The 23252-nt window shown below is 38.0% G+C and overlaps 2 protein-coding genes and 1 long non-coding RNA gene across 4 annotated transcripts; 1 reads left to right on the top strand and 2 right to left on the bottom strand.

Annotated features, from left to right (window-relative positions):
- Positions 1–633: 633 nt before the first annotated feature.
- On the bottom strand, positions 634–14321 carry LOC112566691 (sulfotransferase family cytosolic 1B member 1-like). 2 transcript variants are annotated; one of them, XM_025243012.1, is made up of 5 exons: positions 13950–14321; positions 2435–2764; positions 1961–2061; positions 1501–1660; positions 634–1057 (listed from the first exon to the last, which is right to left on the bottom strand). In XM_025243012.1, exons 1-5 carry the CDS (start codon positions 14119–14121, stop codon positions 942–944), a joined length of 879 nt encoding a protein of 292 aa, XP_025098797.1. In that variant the 5' UTR covers positions 14122–14321; the 3' UTR covers positions 634–941. The 2 variants fall into 2 exon arrangements, with proteins under 2 accessions (XP_025098797.1, XP_025098799.1); XM_025243014.1 differs by lacking the exons at positions 634–1057; positions 1501–1660; positions 1961–2061; positions 2435–2764 and adding exons at positions 10631–11127; positions 11572–11715; positions 12726–12829; positions 13163–13492 and having other exon boundaries at positions 13950–14288.
- Positions 4285–5979, top strand: LOC112566696. Its single transcript, XR_003099676.1, has 3 exons — positions 4285–4656; positions 5121–5222; positions 5907–5979. It is a non-coding gene; the product is annotated as an uncharacterized LOC112566696 (long non-coding RNA).
- A 2579-nt stretch (positions 14322–16900) lies between the features above and the next one.
- Positions 16901–22224, bottom strand: LOC112566685 (sulfotransferase family cytosolic 1B member 1-like). Its single transcript, XM_025243004.1, has 5 exons — positions 21867–22224; positions 19414–19743; positions 18979–19082; positions 17872–18031; positions 16901–17408 (listed from the first exon to the last, which is right to left on the bottom strand). Exons 1-5 carry the CDS (start codon positions 22036–22038, stop codon positions 17293–17295), a joined length of 882 nt encoding a protein of 293 aa, XP_025098789.1. The 5' UTR covers positions 22039–22224; the 3' UTR covers positions 16901–17292.
- Between the last annotated feature and the right edge of the window lie 1028 nt (positions 22225–23252).

Genomic DNA, 23252 nt, shown 5'->3' with positions numbered 1-23252 from the left:
TATCTTTAAAGTGAAGCTCAAACTTGCACGTCAAGAAAGACTAATGGATATACGTGTATGCATAATTATATAAATAGTTACTTAGATTATCTGTTTATATCCTCAAAAATTAAGATTTAAAGAAGTTTGAGGCACACTCCCAGCTGTGACTTTTTTTTAATGAGTCATGGTTTGCAGTACAGTGTGAATGTATATATAATTTTTTTGACTTTAGTTTCATTATATATATAAAAAATTTAACTAAAATAATTTTGTAAAAATACCGGTCTATTTGCTGTGACATTTCTGACGGGAATTTGCGCGGTTATTGGTAATTTATGAGTGTCAACCTTAATGTTATTATTAAAGAACGTTGAGATTTGTAATAATGATGTAGTCATGTAGATAAAGAAGTATTGTGTAAAGCCAGTTTGGAAAGAAAAACAAGAGCAGAAGACAACTCTACTTTAATTTGATATCAATACCTTTGTCTTAGCATAGACGTGTACATCTTTAGTAGGTAGAATATAGTTTTGAACCACGTCTGGTCTTGAAGTAGCATACATCACTGATTTTCAATATCAAGCATAGAGGCTTTACGAAGTATGTAGCCTGTACACTTATAGGAGTCTTCAGACCGGCTGACTTTATGGACATCGATTACGTAGCTTTATTATTACTTTTTGAAGACAATATTTATCGATTGATAAGTGTCTGAGCTCTCGGCAGGTCTGTACACTTTTTATTTTTCATTCAGAGAGAGAGAGAGAGCATCACTGTCTTGAATACTCATTGTAATAAAGTAGACTGAGATCATCAGTATGTGGCAGGGATTTACAGACATTTATTAATGAGTCTGAAGCAAAAGTGACAAAGTTTCTAACATCGAGAAGAACGAAGAATGAATCGTCTGATAAAAGACACTATCTGCTGGTACTGAGATTTACAATGTGTTGATTTAATTATTCAAGTTGGTAACGAAGGAGACTTTTGTAGCCGGCCATCTTCTTTCGGACGACCTCCTCGAACTCCTCGTTCTGCGCCACAGTGAACCAGTTCTTCCAGTCTCCTACAACTCCTGCAGATATTACACTCAATAGTTTGACTCATAGAACATTTATAAGAACAAGTGAGTGGGTTCAGAAATTTGTGAAAATGTAACAGAAATTAAACAAATATATTCCGTGCTACAGTATGCACATTTTAATGCTCACATGCCCAGTAGGCCTAGCTGCGTGCCCACTAAAGTATTAGAATTTCTGATGAGCATGAATGGTTAATTTAATGGGCTCATTTGTAATATATTATTATTATTATTGATATTATTATTACTATTATTACTAATGCTATTTTGTTTAGAAATTTTTACAGTAATGTATTAGTGCTGTTACGTTCTCTCGCAATTTTCCTTGAAGAAAGGGAGGAAAGAAAAAGGTAGAAAGGGAAGAAATTAAAGAAATGACCAACGTGTTTTTATACGCAGACATTAATTTTGATTTTGTCTTTACAGATATCATTTACCTTTCCGAAAAATCATGGTCCAATCAGATTGAGTATCTCGTGCTAATCGCAGATTGACCATGTTGTTGATGTGACATTTCTCAACCACCGTCTGGCAAAAAGGTCTTCCTCTGTTTGTCTCTAGAAACTGGTCAATATTTTCCAGCTGAGCAACAGCATTCTGAACGGAATAAACCAGAAAATTAAAACAGAAATAACACATAAACAACAGACAATCAAAAGAACCCAGAAAACGAGTCGATCAACAGTCCAGCAGCTAGCTAGCAATAAAACACCACAGAAACAGCCAACAGTCAATTAACGACTTAATTTAACTACAAACTTTAGTTATTTACTTATATTCGCACAAAATGACCATTATTGTGACTAGGACAACAAACCAGTGCCTGTGTGAGGAATTTCGATTTCAGTAACCCTGTGTTTAGTCGGTAAACGAGGAATAAGACACTGATGATCTTACTTGTGTCAACTCCTCATACGTCACACAGTAAAATGGATGCTCAGGATGATCGATCGCATTCTCCCAGCTTGTCACGTGGTCAAAGGCGTCTCCATATGACACTAAAGATAAACAGATATTTTACAAATTTATAAAAAATTATAAATATTTGATAAAACCTTTTTATTTTTTGTGAGAAAACACATCCATGCAAGTAACTATTTCTCTTCTTTTTTAATGAAAACTCTTAACTGTAATCAAAACGTGAAACAAAAAAAAACACAACAACAACAAAAAAACAAACAAAACCCCCCCAAGAAACTAGAAAACTTAAACGTATTCTTTTCAACCGTTTATTTTTAAAGAAAGATTTACTTCTACTTGATTTATCGTTATCAAATCACCTACGTTACTTGAAAATTTCTGTACAAATTATAACCAGAGGATGATATTCTTGTTTCATTTCGTCTTAAAATAACGAATGCGGTGACTCACCGCCATCATCTAGCATAGTAGATAAAAACTCTGGCCACGGTGGATAATATTGGCGGAGAGGATATTTTTCTAAAAGACAATACAAAGACACGAAGACATCCTTGAGGTTCCGCGTGATGTGCACCACCTTAACCTTCTTTTCAGTGACGACCTTTGGCAGGTCCTTGAAGAGAAGGTGCGTGTAAAAAGCGCGAGGTTTGACAGGTGGGAGGACTTGTCGAGTGTCTGTGGCTAACTCCAGGTTCACGTTAGAATCCGATCCAAACAAGGGAGGTGGGTCCAGGGTTCCTTCCAGCAACATGTAGATCATCTGATGAAGCCAGTTGTTACCTTCACACAATAGAGGATAATGTGTGACCTGCCGCCACAATATAACACCTAACTCTGAAAATTTAGATTTGTTGTAATTAGATAATCATAATCGAATAATTTAAGATTTCTTTGTAAGGTAAGATTCCTTTTTTTTTTTTTTTGCTCTAAAAAATTGAGCGATTTAAGCGTGTTTTAATATGTGTGCTTATTTTGCGAGAAGCATGTTTACAATCTGTTGACAGTCCCACAATACTTTTAAAACATTTCGCGGAAAGAAAGAGACAATCACTCAGTTCCTTTCTTCTCCTCATCATAGAGAAGTCGTTATTTAATCATCCCATTGGATGACATCAGGATTAACTAAAGGATATGTTTGCTTTTAAACTTTTTAGTCTAAACTGATGATTGATTAATATTTATTTTAGTCGATAGAAAAAAGTCACGAAATTATGATTAGTAGTATGATGGGGCTCCCTCGAGGATACCGTAACAAACACGTGTGAATTTTGCCATTTTTCGAGAAAATCGGGATTAAACAACGTGGGACACCTTGATTAAAATGCATTTTAAGAAGACTTCTCACTTCTAGTTTAGCACAGCAGAGTATAACTCTGTTATGATCAAATTATTTATTTTCTCACAAATCTGACTCTCCACAAAGTTGACCCTCACTACCTTTATGGTCTCCTGCTACGAAACTGAAGTGTGCTGGTTGGGATTTATTTCGTACTTAAAGTTTAGACACATACACACATGGGCGTACGCACTTTTTCGTTTATTGGAATGAAACACAGAAAATAGTAAACACTTATTTTAATATATAAAACTATGTACAAACTATGAATAAAGGGATGTGAGTGTAAAATTTAAGTAGGGGAGCTCGTGATGCTCTTACCTGACCTTATGTAACCGGCAATAATGACGTCGTCAGGTCTAAGTTCAAAGTTGTTGATGAAACTCAAGCGGTCCGCGAGACTCTGATTTTCTATTATGGGTGGAAGCCGTATGTCCTCGCCAAAAAACCACCGATCGTTGCCGAATTTATCTTTGATGCACACTCTATCCATCTTACTAACACAAGGGATTTAAGTAAAACGAAGAAGTGTCGCTGGTAAAGTAACATGTACTCTGCCTGTAGTAACGGGACCGCCGGGTAGTCGACAAGTTGTGAGGTGGCAGGTCTGCACACTGAGCTGCTACGTGCACAGCAGTCGTATAAACCCTGTACCTTGATTAACTGTCATCACTTTGAACTCCTGTTCACCTCGCTATAACCTCAAAAATTAAGATTTTAAGAAGTCCGAGCCACACTCACAGCTGTGACTTTGTTTATGAGTCATTGTTTGCAGGTACAGTGTGAATGAATATATGATTTTTTTTACACTTTAATTTCATTATATACAGGATTAATTTGAAATTCAATAAAATTTCATAAAAATACGGTCCATTTTGCTTGTGAAATTTCTGACGGGAATTTGCGCAGTTAATGGTGGTATGAGTCTCCACTTTAATGTTATTATTAAAAGAATGTTGAAATTTGTAATTATGATGTAGTCATGCAGATAAAGAAATATTGTGTAAAGCCAGTTTGGAATGAAAAACAAGAGCAAAAGACAACTGGAAGAAAAACGGTAGTAGATATTCGATAAGACTTGTTGCCAGTAATGTAAGTAGCAGGCAGGAGGTCAAAATACGAACAACATGTGTTACACTTGACAGGTCGTGGCTGCTTAAAGAGCAGATGTACTCTAAGCTGTGATGGAGACTGACTGACTCACTCAAGCTACACATGTAGGAAACGTCCTCCCGATCAAGTGTTTAGAGAGCAGAGATAAGCTTTGGAGAACTGCCACGTGTTGTTTACAAGGATATGAGGGCACAACTTTACATCCTTAGTGTTTAATTGACAGGTAAGCTTTTGCAAGCAGTAAAACTAATGACAACTTCTGTCTCAGAGTTATTTCTGCATCTAAATAGGACAAGATGTTCACTGTACATTTGTGTAATATACAATTTTGTGTTTTTCGAAAACAAATGAACATATTTGCAAAACAAACTCCAGCTGCCCCCTAAATGACTTGAGTGTTTGACGATGCACTGCACTCCCAGCACAGTGCTCAGGTAAGACCATGTAGAAGAATGAGTGCATGCATCATCTATCGCTGTACCCCGAACTCATGTACAGGTTCACGAAAGGGTCAAGTACTCACGTGATCTCAGCAGTGACCTCCATAAACTCAGTGCCTTAGAGAACGTGCAAAAAACTACCTTCACTCCTTTCCCACCTTTTTTCAAGGAAAGTCAACTCTGGCGACACGTGCCACTGACAACACACAATAATTTTTTTCCTTTTGTCTTCATCACACATTAATAGTTTGGACATACACCAAGCCGTGCACCACCAAGCCGTGCACACCAACACGCCTGACGAGACAGAATGGGATCATCAGTGCTTTCGACGGCATACAAATATAAGGTTGTATTCAATTTTCTGATTATAAATAGAAGTCTTCCCGAAAAATTATCTATAAAATTATTTTTTCTAATTGGGTTGATACTATTTACTTTCTTTTAGAATAGATGTATGCATCTTCAGTAGTTACAATATAGTTTTACACAGTCTCGTCTTGGGTTAGCTGCATCAATCACTGATTTTCATATCAAAACATAGAGGCTTTACATGTATAGACGAATCTTCTATTTATACGAGTTAAATTCTTCATCATTCAGACAGCTCTATGTAATGACTATCGTTCACCATGAATTGACATACTTTATTGTTCTTGTGTACGCATTCATGTGAATATGTAGCCTGTACACTAATTAGACCAGGTTAACTTTATGGACATTACGTGCTTTATTATTACTTTTTTGAAGACCAGCATTTATCGATAGTGTGTCCTGATTAAAAACACCGTGGTTTCCTGTAGGTATAATAGAGTAATCTATTGTCATTGAGAAAGAGCGTCGTTTTCCTGTTTCTCATTATAACAACAGTAGACAGATCATCAGTATGGGGTAGGGATTTACACATTTATGAGTACTGAAACAATAGTGACAAAGTCTGGAATATCGAGTTTGAACAAAGAATGAATTGTCTGATAAAAGACACATATCTGCTGGTAGTAAGATTTGCAATGTGTTGATTTAATTATTCAAGTTGGTAGCGAAGGAGACTTTTTGTAGCCGGCCATCTTCTTTCGGACGACCTTCTCGAAACTCCTCGTTCTGCGCACAGTTGAACCAGTTCTTCCAGTCTCCTACAACTCCTGCAGATATTACACTGAATAGTTTGACTCACAGAACATTTGTAAGAACAGGTGAAGTGGGTTCAAAAATTAGTGTAAGTTTAACAGAAAATTAAAGAAATTAATATGCGCTGCTAGAGTATGAACATTTTACTGCCCAGCATGCCTAGTAGGCCTAGCTGTGGTATATTTAGCATTGTAATTTTGATGAGCATAAATGGTTAATTCATGCTCTGATTTAAAAGGTATTATTACTACTACTACTATCATCATCATCATTATCATCAGCATGAGCATCGAGCATCAGCATCATCATAACGTTCTTGAAAATTGTAGAAAAAAAAGGTAGTAGATCAGGTACGCTTTTTTCCAGTTTTCCTTGAAAAGAGGAAGGAAGATAGGAGAAATTAAAGAAAAAAACTAATGTGTTTTTAGGCTTAGATATTATTTATAATTTTGTTTTTTACAGATATTATTTACCTTTCCGATAAAAATTTGGTCCAATCAAATGTAGCGTTGTGTGCTACTCGCAGATTGAGCATGTTGTTGATGCGACATTTCTCAACCACGCCTGGCAGAAAGGTAAACTTCCTCTGTGTGTCTCCAGGTAACTGGTCAATACGTTCCAGCTGATACAACACCATTCTGAATTGAATAAACAAAAAACCAAAAACATAAAATACACAGAAACAAGGAACAACCAAAGAACACAGACAACGAGACGACTAACAGTCCTAGCAGCAATCTATTCGAGCAAACTAAACTAACCAAGAAAAAAACCTACAGTCAACTAGCGAATTATTTAACTGCAAACTATTTATTTACATATATTGACATGAAAGTACCAGTGTTGTGATTAGGACAACAAACCAGTGCTGTGTGAGGAATTTCGAGGTCTGTGTTTAGTCGGTTTATCACATCTGATTAACAGTTGTAACATTCGGTCTGTTATGTGGTTTCGAGGTTCGAGGTTCTGTCCATCAGGGATAAACTTGTTTGGGCTTTAGGTTGGTCAAGACTTATTATAATGATAGTCTTGCACAACGACCACTATGTCATACACAGGATACGTGGTTAAAGCTCTACATCATCACTGGTTCCTCACAACTACATAAAAGTGGATGTAGGAAGATGCTCGTCGTGTGGGGACAAACTCCATGCTGACAGTGAACAACTTCATCTCCTTTCATATCAGTATTAAAGGAGACAGAATTTATCCACTAGAGTTTAGCGACGTTTACACCATTTTAGAAGCCGTGGCTGAGTATGGAAAGAACCTTTTGCCACGAGAGAACTTTTGCCAAATCCCTTCGGCAAATTGCTACAGCAGTCTTGAACATTGTGTGTGTGTGTGTGTTTGTGTGTGCGTGCGAGGGCATGTGTGTGTGTGTGACTGTAGGTAGTATCTTTTTTTATTTACAAAAGCTTTCAGGAGATATGTTTTCCTCTGTGGGCGAGATAAATAAAGGCATACACTACGTATTATGTTTATATTTTATAGATTTTATATTAATCTCCCTCATATTCATGTGCATGCGCATGAGAGAGCGTGCAAGAGCAGTGACGTACTGTGACGTCGCTGGATACGAGGAATAAACACTGATGATTCTTACTTGTGTCAATTCGTACGTCACCAGTAAAAATGGATGTCAGGATGATCGTCGATCGCCCTTTCCCAGCTTGTCACGTGGTCAAGATGTTCCATACGTCACTAAAGCTTAGGGAGTTATTTAAAATTTGTAGTAAAATCATAAATATTGCGACAACTTCTTGTGGGAACCTTAATGCAAGTAAATATGTCTTACTTTCTTTAAAAGTACGTAACTCTAATTCAAAACGTCAATCGGAAGACAAGAACTACAAAACCTATTCTTTTAAACTGATTGTTCATTTTTGAAAGTTTACTTGCTACACCGTTCTTAAAGACTCGTTTACTTAGTATTTTCTCTTCGAAATATAACAAAAGTATGATATTCTTTTTTCATTTCGTCTTAAAAAAAACTTAAAGCTTCAAATCTCAATGACTCACAGCCATCATCTAGCATAGTAGAAAGAAACTCTGCCACGGTGGATAATATTGGCATATAGTAAATTTTTTGAAAGCAATACATTGACACGAAGACATCCTTGAGGTTCCGCGTGATGTGCACCACCTTGACCTTTTTTTCAGTGACGGCCTTTGGCAGGTCTTGAAGAGAAGGTGCGTGAAAAGAGAGCGCGAGTTTGACAGGTGGGGGACGCGAAAGGTTGTCTGAGGCAAACTCCACGTTCACAGAAGTATTCCGGTCCAAACAAGGGAGGCGGGTCTAGGGTTCCTTCCAGCAACATGTAGATCATCTGATGAAGCCAATTATTACCTTCACAGAAAAAAAATAATGTTTCACCTGCCACCAGAATATAACACTGAACAATGATTTGTTGCAACAAGGATACGGTAACAAACACGTTTCCATTTTGAAATTTTTAAGAGATATCAGGGCTCATCGCCGTGGGATACCTTGTTTAAAAGACCATTTCTCTCTTTTAGTTTCTCAAAAAAACTTAATCTGCCCAAAGATGACCCTTACTACCTTTACGGGCTCCTGCTACTTAACTGAAGTGTGCTGGTTGATATTTATTTCATAGTTACAGTTCACACACCCACGCACGAACGTAGGCAGACACACAGAAGGAGCTTATTGGAATAAAACAGAAAACAGTAAACACTCAATTAAATATAAATGAAAATGAAGAGCGGTGAGTGCGTGTGTGAGAATTTTGTGTAGGGGAGGTCGTGATCCTCTTACCTGACCTCGGTAACGGCAATGACGTCGTCAGGTCTAAGGTCAAAGTTGTGGATATAACTCAAGCGGTCTGCTAGGCCAAGTTCGTGTTTTAAGGGTGGAAGCCGTATGTCCTCGCCAATAAACCACCGATCGTTGCCGAATTTATCTTTGATGCACACCATATCCATCTTACTAACACAAGGGACTTGAGTAAAACTAAGAAGTGTCGCTGGTAAAGTAACATGTACTCTGCCTGTAGTAACAGGACCGCCGGGTAGTCGACAAGTTGTGAGGTGGCGGGTCTGCACACTGAGCTGCTACGTGCACAGAAGTCGTATAAACCCTGTACCTTGATTAACTTTCATCGCTTTGAACTCCTGTTCACCTCGCTATAACCTCAAAAATTAAGATTTTAAGAAGTTTGAGCCACACTCCCAGCCGTGACTTTGTTTATGAGTCATGGTTTGCAGTACATTGTGAATGAATATATAAATTTTTTTACTTTAATTTCATGATATACAGAAAATTTAATTTAATTAAAATTTAAAATTTAATTAAAATAATTTCATAAAAATACCGGTCGATTTGTTTTGAAATTTCTGATGGCAATTTGCGCAGTTAATGGTGGTGTATGAGTCTCCAGCTTAATGTTATTAAAGAATGTTGAGATTAAAGAATGATGATGTAGTCATTCAGATAAAGAAATATTGTGTAAAGCCAGTTTGGAATGAGAAAGAAGAGCAGAAGACAACTGGAAGAAAAACGGTATTAGGTATTCGATAAGACTTTTTGCAGTAATGTAAGTAGCAGGCAGGAGGTCAAAATACGAACAACATGTGTTACACTTGACAGGTCGTGGCTGCTCAAAGAGCAGATGTACTCTAAGCTGTGATGGAGACTGACTGACTCACTAAAGTACACATGTATGGAAACGTCCTCCGATCAAGTGTTTAGAGAGCAGATAAGCTTTGGAGAACTGCCACGTGTTGTTAAAGGATATGAGGGCACATCTTTACATCCTTAGTGTTTAATTGACAGGTAAGCTTTTGCAAGCAGTAAACTAAATTAATGAAACTTCTGTCTCAGAGTTATTACTGCATCTAAATAGGACAAGATGTTCACTGTACATTTGTCTAATATACAATTTTTTGTTTTTCGAAAACACATTAACATATTTGCAAAAAAAAACTCCAACTGCCCCCTAAATGACTTGAGTGTTTGACGATGCACGGCACTCCCAGCACAGTGCTCAGGTAAGACCATGTAGAAGAATGATTGCATACATCATCTATCGCTGTACCCCGAACTCATGTACAGGTTCACGAAAGGGTCAAGTACTGACGTGATCTCAGCAGTGACCTCCATAAACTCAGTCACTTAGAGAACGTGCAAAAAACTACCTTCACTCCTTTCCCACCTTTTTTCAAGGAAAGTCAACTCTGGCGACACGTGCCACCGACAACACACAATAATTTTTGTTCTTTTGTCTTAATCACACATTAATAGTTTGGACATACACCAAGCCGTGCACACCAACGCGTCTGACGAGACAGAATGGGATCATCAGTGCTTTCGACGGCATTAAAATTTAAGGTTGTATTCAATTTTCTGATTATAACTAGGAGTCTTCCCGAAAAATTATCTATAAAATTATTTTTCTAATTGGGTTGATATTATTTACTTTGTCTTAGCATAGACGTATGCATCTTCAGTAGTTACAATATAGTTTTACACCACGTCTCGTCTTGAAGCAGCATCAATCACTGATTTTCATATCAAACATAGAGGGTTTACATTTATTAGACGAATCTTCTATTTATACGAGGTAAATTCTTCATCATTCAGACAGCTCTATGTAATGACTATCGTTCGCCACATTGACAATACTTTATTGTTCTTGTGAGTATGTAGCCTGTACACTAATTAGACTGGCTAACTTTATGGACATAACGTAGCTTTATTATTACTTTTTGGAGACAATATTTATCCATAGTTAAGTGTCCTGATTAAAACACCGTGTTTACTGTCGGTATCTAGATTTTCTGATTGTCATTGAGAAAGAGCATCGTTTTCCTGTTTACTCATTATAACAAAAGTAAACAGATCATCAGTATGGGGTAGGGACTTACAGACATTTATGAGTACTTAAACAATAGTGACAAAGTCTGGAATATCGAGAAGAACAAAGAATGAATTGTCTGATAAAAGACACTATATCTGCTGGTAGTAAGATTTGCAATGTGTTGATTTAATTATTCAAGTTGGTAACGAAGGAGACTTTTGTAGCCGGCCATCTTCTTTCGGACGACCTCCTCGAACTCCTCGTTCTGCGCCACAGTGAACCAGTTCTTCCAGTCTCCTACTATTCCTGCAGATATGACACTGAATAGTTTGACTCATAGAACATTTGTCAGAACAGGTGAGTGTGTTCAAAAATTAGTGTAAATTTAACAGAAATTAAAGAAATAATATCACTGCTAGAGTATGAACATTTTATGGCCCAGATGCCCAGTAGGCCTAGCTGTGGTCATACTTTAGCATTGTAATTTTGATGAACATAAATGGTTAATTTCATGCTCTGATTGAAAAGGTATTATTACTACTACTATCATCATCATCATCAGCAGCAGCAGCAGCATCAGCATCAGCACCATCATCACTTCTTGAAAACTTAAAAATAAGGTAGTAGATCAGGTTCCCATTTTTTCTTGAAAAGAGGAAGGAAGAATAGGAAGAAATTAAAGAAAAAAAAACTAATGTGTTTTTAGGCTTAGATATTATTTTTAATTTTGTTTTTACAGATATTATTTACCTTTCCGATAAAATATGGTCCAATCAATGTAGCGTTTGTGTGCCATTCGCAGATTGAGCATGTTGTTGATGCGACATTTCTCAACCACCGCCTGGCAGAAAGATCTTCTCTGTGTGTCTCCAAGAACTGGTCAATACGTTCCAGCTGATCAACACATTCTGAATAGAATAAACAACTAAACCAAAAAAAACCCAAAATAACACAGAAACAAGGAACAACCAAAGAACACAGACAACGAGACGACTAACAGTCCAGCAGCAATCTATCTACCAACTAAGCTAATCACAGAAAAAAACAGAATCAACTAGCGAATTAATTTAACTGCAAACTATTTTATTTACATATATTCACATGAAAGTACCAGTGTTGTGATTAGGACAACAAACCAGTGCCTGTGTGAGGAATTTCGAGGTCTGTGTTTAGTCGGTTTATCACAATCTGATTAACAACGCTGTAACATTTGGTCTGTGTGGTTCGAGGTTCTGTCTATCGAGGATAAAACATGTTTGATGAGGTGTTCAAGACTTATATGATGATAGTCTTTGCACAACGACCACTATGTCATACACCAGGGCTACGTGGTTTAAGGCTCTCACATCATCACTGACTTCCCTCACCAACTACATCACAACAGTGGAGTAGGAAGATGCTCGTCGTGTTGGGGGGCAAACTCCATGCTGACAGTGAACAACTTTCATCTCCTTCTCACATCAGTATTGAGAGGGCGACAGAAATCTTATCCCACTGGTTCCTTAGCCATTACATCATTTCTAGAAGCCGTGGCTGAGTATGGAAAGAACCTTTTGCCACGAAGAGAACTTTTGCCAATTCCTTCATGCAAATTGCTACAGCAGTCTTGAACATTGTGTGTGTGTGTGTGTGTGTGTGTGTGTTTGTGTGTGCGCGCGAGTGCATGTGTGTTTGTGTGTGACTGTAGGTAGTCTTTTTTTATTTACAAAAGCTTTCAGGAGATATGTTTACCTCTGTGGGCGAGATAAATAGAGGCATACACTACTGTATTATGTTTATATTTATAGCATTTATATATAATCTCCCTCGCCATTCATGTCGCCATGCGCAGAAGAGAGCGTGCAAGAGTAGTGACGTACTGTGACGTCGCTGGATACCAGTAATAACGACACCGATGATCTTACTTGTGTTAGCTCCTCGTACGTCACACAGTAAAATGGATGCTCAGGATGATCGTCGATCGCCTTCTCCCAGCTTGTCACGTGGTGAAAGACGTCTCCATACGTAACTAAAGATTATGAGTTATTTTGAAAATTTGTAGTAAAATCATAAATAATTGTGACAACTTCTTTGTGGGAAAACCCTTCAGTGTAAGTAAATATGTCTTTACTTTCTTTGAAAATACGTAACTCTAATCAAAACGTAAGTCGCAAGACAAAGAAACTACAAAACCTATTCTTTTAAATTGATTGTTCATTTTTTTAAAACGTTTATTTGCTACACCGTTATTACAAGACTCGTGTTACTTAGTATTTTCTCTTTGAAATATAACCAAAGTATGATATTCTTTGTTTCATTTCGTCTTAAAAAAACTTAACGCTTGCAAATCTCAATGACTCACAGCCATCATCTAGCATTGTAGAAAGAAACTCTGGCCACGGTGGATAATATTGGCATGTAGTAAGCTTTTCTTGAAGACAATAACAAGACACGAAGACATCCTTGAGGTTCCTTGTGATGTGCACCACCTTGACCTTTTTTTCAGTGACGGCCTTTGGCAGGTCCTTGAAGAGAAGGTGCGTGAAAAGAGCGCGAGGTTTGACGGGTGGGAGGATGCGACTAGTGTCTGAGGCAAACTCCAGGACCACGTTAGAATCCGGTCCAAACAAGGGAGGTGGATCCAGGGTTCCTTCCAGCAACATGTAGATCATCTGATGAAGCCAGTTATTACCTTCACACAATAAAAAAATAATGTTTCACCTGCCACCAGAATATAACACCGAACAATGATTTATTGCAACAAGGATACGGTAACAAACACGTTTCCATTTTACTATTTTTAAGAGATATCAGGGCTAATCGCCGTGGGATACCTTGTTTAAAATGTTATTGAAGACCATTTCTCACTTTTAGTTTCTAAAAAAAAAAACTTACTTTGCCCAAAGATGACCCTCACCACCTTTACGGGGCTCCTGCTACTTAAGTGAAGTGTGCTGGTTGATATTTATTTCATAGTTACAGTTCACACACCCACGCACGCACGCACGCACGCACGCACGTAGGCAGACACACAGAAGGAGCTTATTGGAATAAAACAGAAAACAGTAAACAATTAAATATAAATGAATGTGAAAAGCGGTGAGTGCGTGTGTGTGAATTTTGTGTAGGGGAGGGCGTGATCCTCTTACCTGACCTCGGGTAACCGGCCACAATGACGTCGTCAGGTCTAAGGTCAAAGTTGTGGATGTAACTCAAGCGGTCCGCGAGGCTAAGTTTGTGTTTCAAGGGTGGAAGTCGTATGTCCTCGCCAAGAAACCACCGATCGTTGCCAAATTTATCTTTGATGCACACCATATCCATCTTACTAACACAAGCGATTTGAGTAAAACGAAGAAGTGTCGCTGGTAAAGTAACATGTACTCTGCCTGTAGTAACAGGACCGCCGGGTAGTCGACAAGTTGTGAGGTGGCGGGTCTGCACACTGAGCTGCTAAGTGCACAGCAGTCGTATAAACCCTGTACCTTGATTAACTTTCATCGCCTCGAACTCCTGTTCACCTCGCTATAACCTCAACAATTAAGATTTAAAGAAGTCTGAGCCACGCTCCCAGTTGTGACTTTGTTTATGAGCCATTGTTTGCAGTTACAGTGTGAATGAATATATGATTTTAGTCAGGGCTTCTGCTTACGCAAAAAATTGCGTACAGTACGCATTAAAAGTTCGGAGGACCCCTTCAATTTTCATCAATGGGGTCCCATTCAAATTTGGGCGAAGAACAGGGACCCCTTAAAAATCTGAATAAAATCTGGGACCCCACAGAATTTAGCCTTAGCAGAAGCCCTGTTAGTTTTAGAATTTTTTAATTACAGACAGCTACATGTAAAAATCACATCGTTGAAAACAATGCAGTGTGTGTATGTGTATGTATGCATTTGAGTTATTAATTCAGCTGTTTGTTTTCCAAAAAGAAGAAAAAAAGGAGGGATTTATGAAAAGAAAACTGGTCAGGTTTTTTAAAACTTTCTCTGTTCTGTCCTAAATGCGTAACAGATTGCATTATATGTCACGTAAAATGCATACATTATACACAATATTTAATGTCAGGTTATAAAGTATAAACACAAATTATTTCTGTTTTTAATGTCTTTAAAGTGAAGCTGAAACTTTCACACCAATAAAGACTGGCAATTAGTAATCTGTAACGATGTATTGTGTATATAAGTGTATGCATAATTATATAAATAGTTATTTAGATTATCTGCTTATCTGCTTATGAGCAGGTTATTTTTAGAAAAAAATACTTAATCAGGTTTTTTTTATTCATTTTTAATTGAAAACCCTACTTTGGTCACAAAGATCTAGAATGTCAGTCACCCTCGGATTTTTTCCTTTTCGTTTGATTTCTTCGCACTTCTTAGTCTGTGTACAGTAGTACCTCTCTGGTGTTGCCGACCGCACGGCCTGACCTAGTTAACACGCTGCACACACGTGGTCGAAACATTGTTGTTACCACAGTAGAGTCTGAGGTTGTAATTCTGTTCGTAGATGAATGAATACATAAAGGAGAAAACACTGTAGCATTCAAGCACATGTAGAATGGAGACACGTGACGTATGACGTCAGCCTACATTTTGACATCACGTCGTGACGCAGAATAATTTTAGAGTTTCTCTAGGACGTATAATTATAATATTCTAAAACGTTTTCCCGGCATGCAGCGGATATCTGTGTACGACGACAGACCTGGGAAGTATTAGCGATACCTTGAGGAGTGACATTAACACCTGTACTACCACAGGGTAGTGCCGTCAACATCTTCTCTACAGAAAGGTAGCTTTGAAATAATAGACTTCCTTGAACTCACCACAGTAAGGCTGCTCTGCATGCAAGTTGTGAACCATAGTGCTGTTGTTTGATTTCAATATATTAATTCATAATTTTGGGGGGAACCGCAGAATAAACGGTTCACCCGCCTGGTTCTTTTGCTTATAATTCACCAGTCGACAGTTCATGCGAACACGCCGACGATCTGCTCTCTTGGATAACTCTGTGACCGTCGGTTTATTAGTTTCTGCTGTATTAACTACTCACCCATTTTGGATAATCCGTCAATCATCGTCTCGGGTGAGCTCCTGTATTAACTAATCATCACTTTCGGATACAAATCTGCATCGGATACAGCCACTCTTCACAAAAAGTCACACTGATGGTGTGCTTTAATGTTCCTTCGTAAGTACTGGTGTATGTAAAGCACATTGATTCAGGTATGACCTGCAGTTGTAAGACTGGATAAGTACAGACTTCAACTGTCCACTAAAGGACTTGAGTGTTCGGCGATGTACGGCATAAGTCAGGTGGTCCGCGGCTGACAGTCGTCATATGTCAGCAAAGTGATGTTTAAAGTGATGCATTCCTCACATTAACATTTTAATCACAAATAACGAGGTACGTAGTTTTATGTAAACTTATCACTATACTGCTGTCACAAAAGGACATTTAGTTTTGAATTGTAATGAAACAAATGCGGCAATTTAAATTTAAAATTCATAGTACAGACGGATTTTTAGGCCTTGGTGGTCCGCCATATGTTTTACTTAAGTAAAGTGGTCCGCGGTCCGAAATACTTTGAGAACCACTGTCTTAAAGAACGTTTCACAAAATTACCTTCACTCCTTTCCCACTTTTTTCAAGGAAAGTCAATTCTGGCGACACGTGCCACCGACAACACACAATATTTTTTTTTCTTTTGTCTTAATCACACATTCATAGTTTGGACATACACCAAGCCGTGCACACCAACACGCCTGACGAGACAGAATGGGATCATCGGTGCTTTCGACGGAATTCAAATATGAGGTTGAATTCAATTTTCTGATTATAAATAGAAGTCTCCGGAAAAAAATTATCTATAATATTATTTTTCTAATTGGATTTGATATTATTTACTTTGTCTTAGAATAGATGTATGCATCTTCAGTAGTTACAATATAGTTTTACACCGCGTCTCGTCTTCAAGCTGCATCAATCACTGATTTTCAATATCAAACATAGAGGATGTACATTTATTAGACGAATCATCTGTTTATACGAGGTAAATTCTTCATCATTCAGACAGCTCTATGTAATGACTATCGTTCACCACATTGACAATACTTTATTGTTCTTGTGAGTATGTAGTCTGTACACTTATAAGTGTCTGTAGACTGGCTAACTTTATGGACATCGATTACGTGGCTTTATTATTACTTTTTGGAGACGATATCTATCGATAGCTATGTGTCCGCACTAAAACACTGTGCTTCCTGTCGGTATCTAGAGTTTCTGGTTTCCATAGAGAAAAAAAACGTCGTTTTCTTGTATACTCATTATAACAACAGTAGACAGATCATCAGTATGGGGTAGGGACTTACAGACATTTATGAGTACTGAAACAATAGTGACAAAGTCTGGAATATCGAGAAGAACGAAGAATGAATTGTCTGATAAAAGACACTATCTGCTGGTAGTAAGATTTGCAATGTGTTGATTTAATTATTCAAGTTGGTAACGAAGGAGACTTTTGTAGCCGGCCATCTTCTTTCGGACGACCTCCTCGAACTCCTCGTTCTGCGCCACAGTGAACCAGTTCTTCCAGTCTCCTACAACTCCTGCAGATATTACACATGAATAGTTTGACTCATAGAGCATTTGTCAGAACAGGTGAGTGGGTAGAAAACCTCTTGTAAATTTAACAGAAATTAAAGAAATAATATCCGCGCTAGAGTATGAACGTTATACTGCCAATTAGGCCTGGCTGTGTTCACACTTTAGTATTGTAATTTTGATGAGCATAAATGGTTGATTTCATGCTCTGATTAAAAATTTATTATCATTATTATTATCGTTGTTGTTGTTGTTATTATGTCTGCTACCCTCATTATTGTCCCCATTATTAATATTAACTTTTCTGAAAAATTTAAAATTAAAGTCGTAGATCAGTTACGCTTTTTCAGTTTTCCTTGAAAAGAGGGAAGAAAGAGAAAGGAAGAATAGGAAGAAATTAAAGAAAACACTAAATTGTCTTTACGCTTAGATATTACTTTTAATTCTGTCTTTACAGATATCATTTACCTTTTCTGAAAAGCATGGTGCGATCAAATTTAGCGTCTTGTGACATTCGCAGATTGACCATGTTGTTGATGTGACACTTCTCAACCACCGCCTGGCAGAAAGGTCTTCCTCTCTGTGTCTCCAGGAACTGGTCAATACTTTCCAGCTGATCAACACCATTCTGAATGGAATAAACAATTAAACCAAAAACATGAAAATAACACAGAAACAAGAAACAATCAAAAGAACACAGACAACGAGACGACCAACAGTCCAACAGCAAACTATCTAGCAACAAATATAACCACAGAAAAAACCTACAGTCAACTAGCGAATTAATTTAACTGCAAACTATTTGATTTACATATATTCACATGAAAGTACCAGTTTTGTGACTAGGACAACAAACCAGTGACTGTGTGAGGAATTTCGAGGTCTGTGTTTAGTCGGTTTATCACAACGTGATTAACAACGTTGTAACATTCGGTCTGTGTCGTTCGAGGTTCTGTCCACCAAGATAAAACTTGTTTGTTTAGATGGTCAAGACTAACATGATGATAGTCTTTGCACAAAGACCACTATGTCATACACCAGGGGTAAGAGGTTTAATGCTCTCACATCATCACAGACTTCTCTCACCAACTACATCATCACAGTGGCGTAGGAAGATGCTCGGCGTGTGGTGGGGGGGGGGGTGAACTCCATTCTGACAGTGAACAACGTTCATATTCTTCTCTCCTCAGTATTGAGAGGACTACAGAAATCTTCTCCTACTGGTTCCCTAGCCATTACATCATTTCTAGAAGCCAAGGCTCCATTTGGAAAGAACTATTTACCAGGAAGAGCGCTTTTCCACTCTTTAACAGTGTGTGTGTGTTTGTGTGTGTGTGAAACTGTGTAGGTGACTGTTGGTAGTCTTTTTCTTTTTTAGAAATGTTAGAGAAAATATGTTTATCTCTTTTAGAGAGATATATAGAAGTATCCAATAATATATTGTGTTTATATTTATAGCATTTATATATAATCTCCCTCGCCATTCATGTCGCCATGCGCATGAGAGAGTGTGCAAGAGCAGTGACGTACTGTGACGTCCCTGTATACGAGGAATAACGACACTGATGATCTTACTTGTGACAACTCCTCGTACGTCACACAGTAAAATGGATGCTCAGGATGATCGTCGATCGCCTTCTCCCAGCTTGTCACGTGGTGAAAGGCGTCTCCATACCCCACTAAAGATTATGAGTTATTTTAAAATTCTTAGTAAAATTATAAATATTTGCGACAACTTCTTTGCAGTAAATAACTTTAATGCAAGTAAATATGTCTCTGCTTTCTTTGAAAGTTCGTAACTCTAATCAAAACGTAAGTCGGAAGACAAAGAAACTACAAAAAAATTATTTTAAACTGATTGTTCATTTTTTTTAAACGTTTATTTGCTACACCGTTATTACCAGACTCGTGTTACTTAGTATTTTCTTTCCAAAATATAAGCAAAGCATAATATTGTTTGTTTCATTTCGTCTTAAAAAAACTTAACGCTTGCAAATCTCAATGACTCACAGCCATCATCTAGCATAGTAGAAAGAAACTCTGGCCACGGTGGATGGTATTGGCATGTAGTAAGTTTTTCTGAAATACAATACAAAGACACGAAGACATCCTTGAGGTTCCGCGTGATGTGCACCACCTTGACCTTTTTTTCAGTGACGGCCTTTGGCAGGTACTTGAAGAGAAGGTGCGTGAAAAGAGCGCGAGGTTTGACAGGTGGGAGGACGCGACTGGTGTCTGAGGCTGACTCCAGGACCACGTTAGAATCCGGTCCAAACAAGGGAGGCGGATCCAGGGTTCCTTCCAGCAACATGTAGATCATCTGATGAAGCCAGTTGTTACCTTCACACAATAGAAAATAATGTTTTACATGCCACCACAATCAGGCCCGTTCTTAGCCCCCGCGGGGCCCGAGGCAAAGGGCATGTGCGGGGCCCTCACGCCACGATCACACGGTTTTAGTTGGGATCTAAAGTCACTTTTTTCCTCAGGGATATCTCGTCTTTTATCATTGACAACACGCTGCATACACATTACAACATAAGGCTACGATTAATTTATTTGTAACGTTCGTCAATAGGTTACAACGAAGGGAACCCTACAGACAGGCAACAGTCTGCAGTCGTAGTTGAGGTTGAGTTGATGGGTTTGCATACGCCATTAAGTAACACACAACACACACACCGACACACGTACATGCGAAAGACATTTAGATTTAGTAACCAAATAACATAGCAACACGTAAACATACGGCATAATATAACATGTAAGTTTTCAACACTAAAAAATATTTACAAGTGAACTTTCCTGGCCTTCATTGAAGCAGAATCATCAATCAGTTCACTTAAATCTAATTCCCGAGAAACACTGTTCTCGATGGAGAGTATGGCCACAGGCAATGTTCCTCAGCCGATCTTGGCACATCGTTGACCGCAGGTAAGTTTTAATTAATTTCAGCTTCGAGAAACTTCGTTCTCCGGAAGCTACTGTCACAAATATTGTGAGGGCAATTCTTAAGGCAATCCATAAATTCGGAAAATCGAATGATCGTCCTTTAATGGGGAGGAAAGTCAACATCTTACGAAGGTCTCCATGCACAGAATCTGGAAAAACATACTTCAATACGTCCATTTCCTCGGCAAGCATGTATCCATCGACATCTCGGCTTTCTCCATGTGTTAACACATCTTCCAAACTCTTCCCACATGACTTCAACACCGACTTTGGCAACTCCTTGAAGTTGTAGATAAATCCAAAAATTTGATTATGATTCCTTAATTGTTCAAATCTTCTTTGAAGAGACGCAATTGCTGTATCCACTATCATGTTGAAGCAGTTGATGCTGAAATCCTCCTGGCCGTTTCTTCCTCCTACATCTTCTCCTTCGTATTGTTCGTAATCAAACATTCTCCTTCTCTTTCTAATTCGTGTAGCTTTAAAAACTGGTTCTGTATCCAAATCCTGTGCAATTTCTCTTGCATTAATCAAGCGCGTCCAGCGAGAATGTGATACGGCTGACTACACTTCCATATGCCTAGTTACCATATCAATCAAAAGCGCGGGGCCCTAGGCAGATGCCTCGTCCGCCTGCCCCTCGGCCCTGACCACAATATAACACCGAACTCTATAAATTGAGAATTATTTTAATTACATAATTAAAATGCAAAATTATGAGATTTTTTTGGAAGCTAAAATTATTTATTATGTTCCGAACAAATTGAGTGATTTAAGAAGGTTTTCATATGCATGTCAACTTTGCGAAAAGCATATTTACAATCTGTTGACAGTCCCACAATGCATTTTTTTCAAAACTCGAGAAAGGAAGGAGACAATCACTCATTTCCATTTCTGTTCTACTCATTTAGGAGTCATTATTTAATTATCCAATTGGATAACTTCAGGATTAACGAACAGATTTGTTTACTTTAAAACTTCTTAGTGTAACCTGACGATTGATTAATGTATAAGTTAGCAGTTACAGAGATTGCAAATTCAGTTTTGTTTCGTGGTATGACGGGTTCCAACAAGAATACGGTAACAAACAGCGTTTGAATTTTCCATTTTTCGAGTGATATCCGAACTAACACTATGGGATACCTTGTTTAAAATGTTGTTAAGACCATTTCTCACTTTTAGTTTAACATAGCAGAGTATAACTCTGTTATGATAAAATTATTCATTTTCTTAAAAAAACTGAATGTAATCAAAGTTGACCCTCATCGCCTTTACGGGATCCTGCTACCAGACTGAAGTGTGCTGGTTGGTATTTATTTCATAGTTAAAGTTCACACACACACACACACACACACGCACGCACGCAGGCACGCTGGCACACAAAAGGAGCATATTGGAATAAAACAGAAAACAGTAAACACTCAAATAGATATAAATGTACAAAACAAACTATATGGCATAAGCGGTGCGTGTGTGTGAATTTTGTGTATGGGAGGGCGTGATCCTCTTACCTGACCTCGTGTAACCGGCCACAATGACGTCGTCAGGTCTAAGGTCAAAGTTGTGGATGTAGCTCAAGCGGTCAGCGAGGCTAAGTTCGTGTTTTAAGGGTGGAAGCCGTATGTCCTCGCCAATAAACCACCGATCGTTGCCGAATTTATCTTTGATGCACACCATATCCATCTTACTAACACAAGGGATTTGAGTAAAACTAAGAAGTGTCGCTGGTAAAGTAACATGTACTCTGCCTGTAGTAACGGGACCGCCGGGTAGTCGACAAGTTGTGAGGTGGTTGGTCTGCACACTGAGCTGCTACGTGCACAGCAGTCGTATAAACCCTGTACCTTGATTAACTTTCATCGCTTGAACTCCTGTTCACCTCGCTATAACCTCAACAATAAAGATTTAAAGAAGTCTGAGCCACACTCCAAGCTGTGACTTTGTTTATGAGTCATTGTTTGCAGTACAGTGTGAATGAATATGTATATTTAGTTTTTGACTTTTTTAATTATAGACAGCTACATGTAAAAACCACATTGTTGAAAACCATGATGTGTTTATGTGTATGCATTCGAGCTGATAATTCAGCTGTTTATTTTCTGAAAAGAAGAAAAAAGGGTAGGATTTATAACAAGAAAAATGGTCATTTTTTAAACTTTCTCTGTGTAGTTCTAAATGCGTGACAAATTGCATTATATGTCACATAAAATACTTACATTATACACAATATTTAATGTCAGGTTATAAAGTATAAACACAAATTATTTCTGTTTTTAATGTCTTTAAAGTGAAGCTGAAACTTGCACTTCAGTAAAGACTAGCAATTAGTAATCTGTAAAGATATATTGTGTATATACGCAGGGTTGTCCATGGGACATATTTTTCTATCCCGTCCCATCCCATCCCATGGCAATTTATGCCTGTCCCATCCCGTCCCATCCCACGGGATGTTTCCCATGGGATTCCCATGGTATTAACAATCCTATGGACAGCACTGAAAACCACTTTTCGGCTTTTGTTCTATAATTCCTGCTACTTCACATACAATAGATGATTCAGAGGAAAGATTTAAATCCTTGATGAATGAAATAACAGTAAATTTATTTTGCAATATCAAGTATCGACTACCATGGGAAATACAAATGTGTACTGTCCCATCCCATCCCATGGGACGTTTCCCATGGGATTCCCATTCCTATGGACAACACTGTATATACGTGTATGTATAACATATAAATAGTTATTTAGATTATCTGTTTCCTACCTCAAAAATTAAGGTTTTAAGAAGTCCGAGCCACACTCCCAGCTGTGACTTTGTTTATGAAGAAAGTGAGAAAGTAGAAAGGAAGAAATTGAAGAAGTGGCCAATTTGTCTTTACACGGAGAGATTAACTTTA

This window comes from Pomacea canaliculata, linkage group LG6 (assembly GCF_003073045.1).
Source record: "Pomacea canaliculata isolate SZHN2017 linkage group LG6, ASM307304v1, whole genome shotgun sequence".
In the NCBI taxonomy this organism is placed as follows: Eukaryota; Metazoa; Mollusca; class Gastropoda; order Architaenioglossa; family Ampullariidae; genus Pomacea; species Pomacea canaliculata.
Note: the sequence above shows the minus strand (reverse complement) of the source record. Positions and strands in the feature narration are given on the sequence as shown.

What these genes read in the sequence shown, in the direction of transcription:
- LOC112566685 (XM_025243004.1), bottom strand. Translation starts at nt 22,038, where the DNA reads ATGGATATGGTGTGCATCAAAGATAAATTCGGCAACGATCGGTGGTTT. An exon ending in GGCCGGTTACACGAGGTCAG is followed by an intron (nt 19,744 to 21,866) that starts GTAAGAGGATCA and finishes TATTGTGTGAAG; the next exon opens with GTAACAACTGGCTTCATCAG. An exon ending in CGTACGAGGAGTTGTCACAA is followed by an intron (nt 18,032 to 18,978) that starts GTAAGATCATCA and finishes TATTCCATTCAG; the next exon opens with AATGGTGTTGATCAGCTGGA.
- LOC112566691 (XM_025243012.1), bottom strand. Translation starts at nt 14,121, where the DNA reads ATGGATATGGTGTGCATCAAAGATAAATTTGGCAACGATCGGTGGTTT. An exon ending in GGCCGGTTACCCGAGGTCAG is followed by an intron (nt 2,765 to 13,949) that starts GTAAGAGGATCA and finishes TATTGTGTGAAG; the next exon opens with GTAACAACTGGCTTCATCAG. An exon ending in GACCATGATTTTTCGGAAAG is followed by an intron (nt 1,058 to 1,500) that starts GTAAATGATATC and finishes TAATATCTGCAG; the next exon opens with GAGTTGTAGGAGACTGGAAG.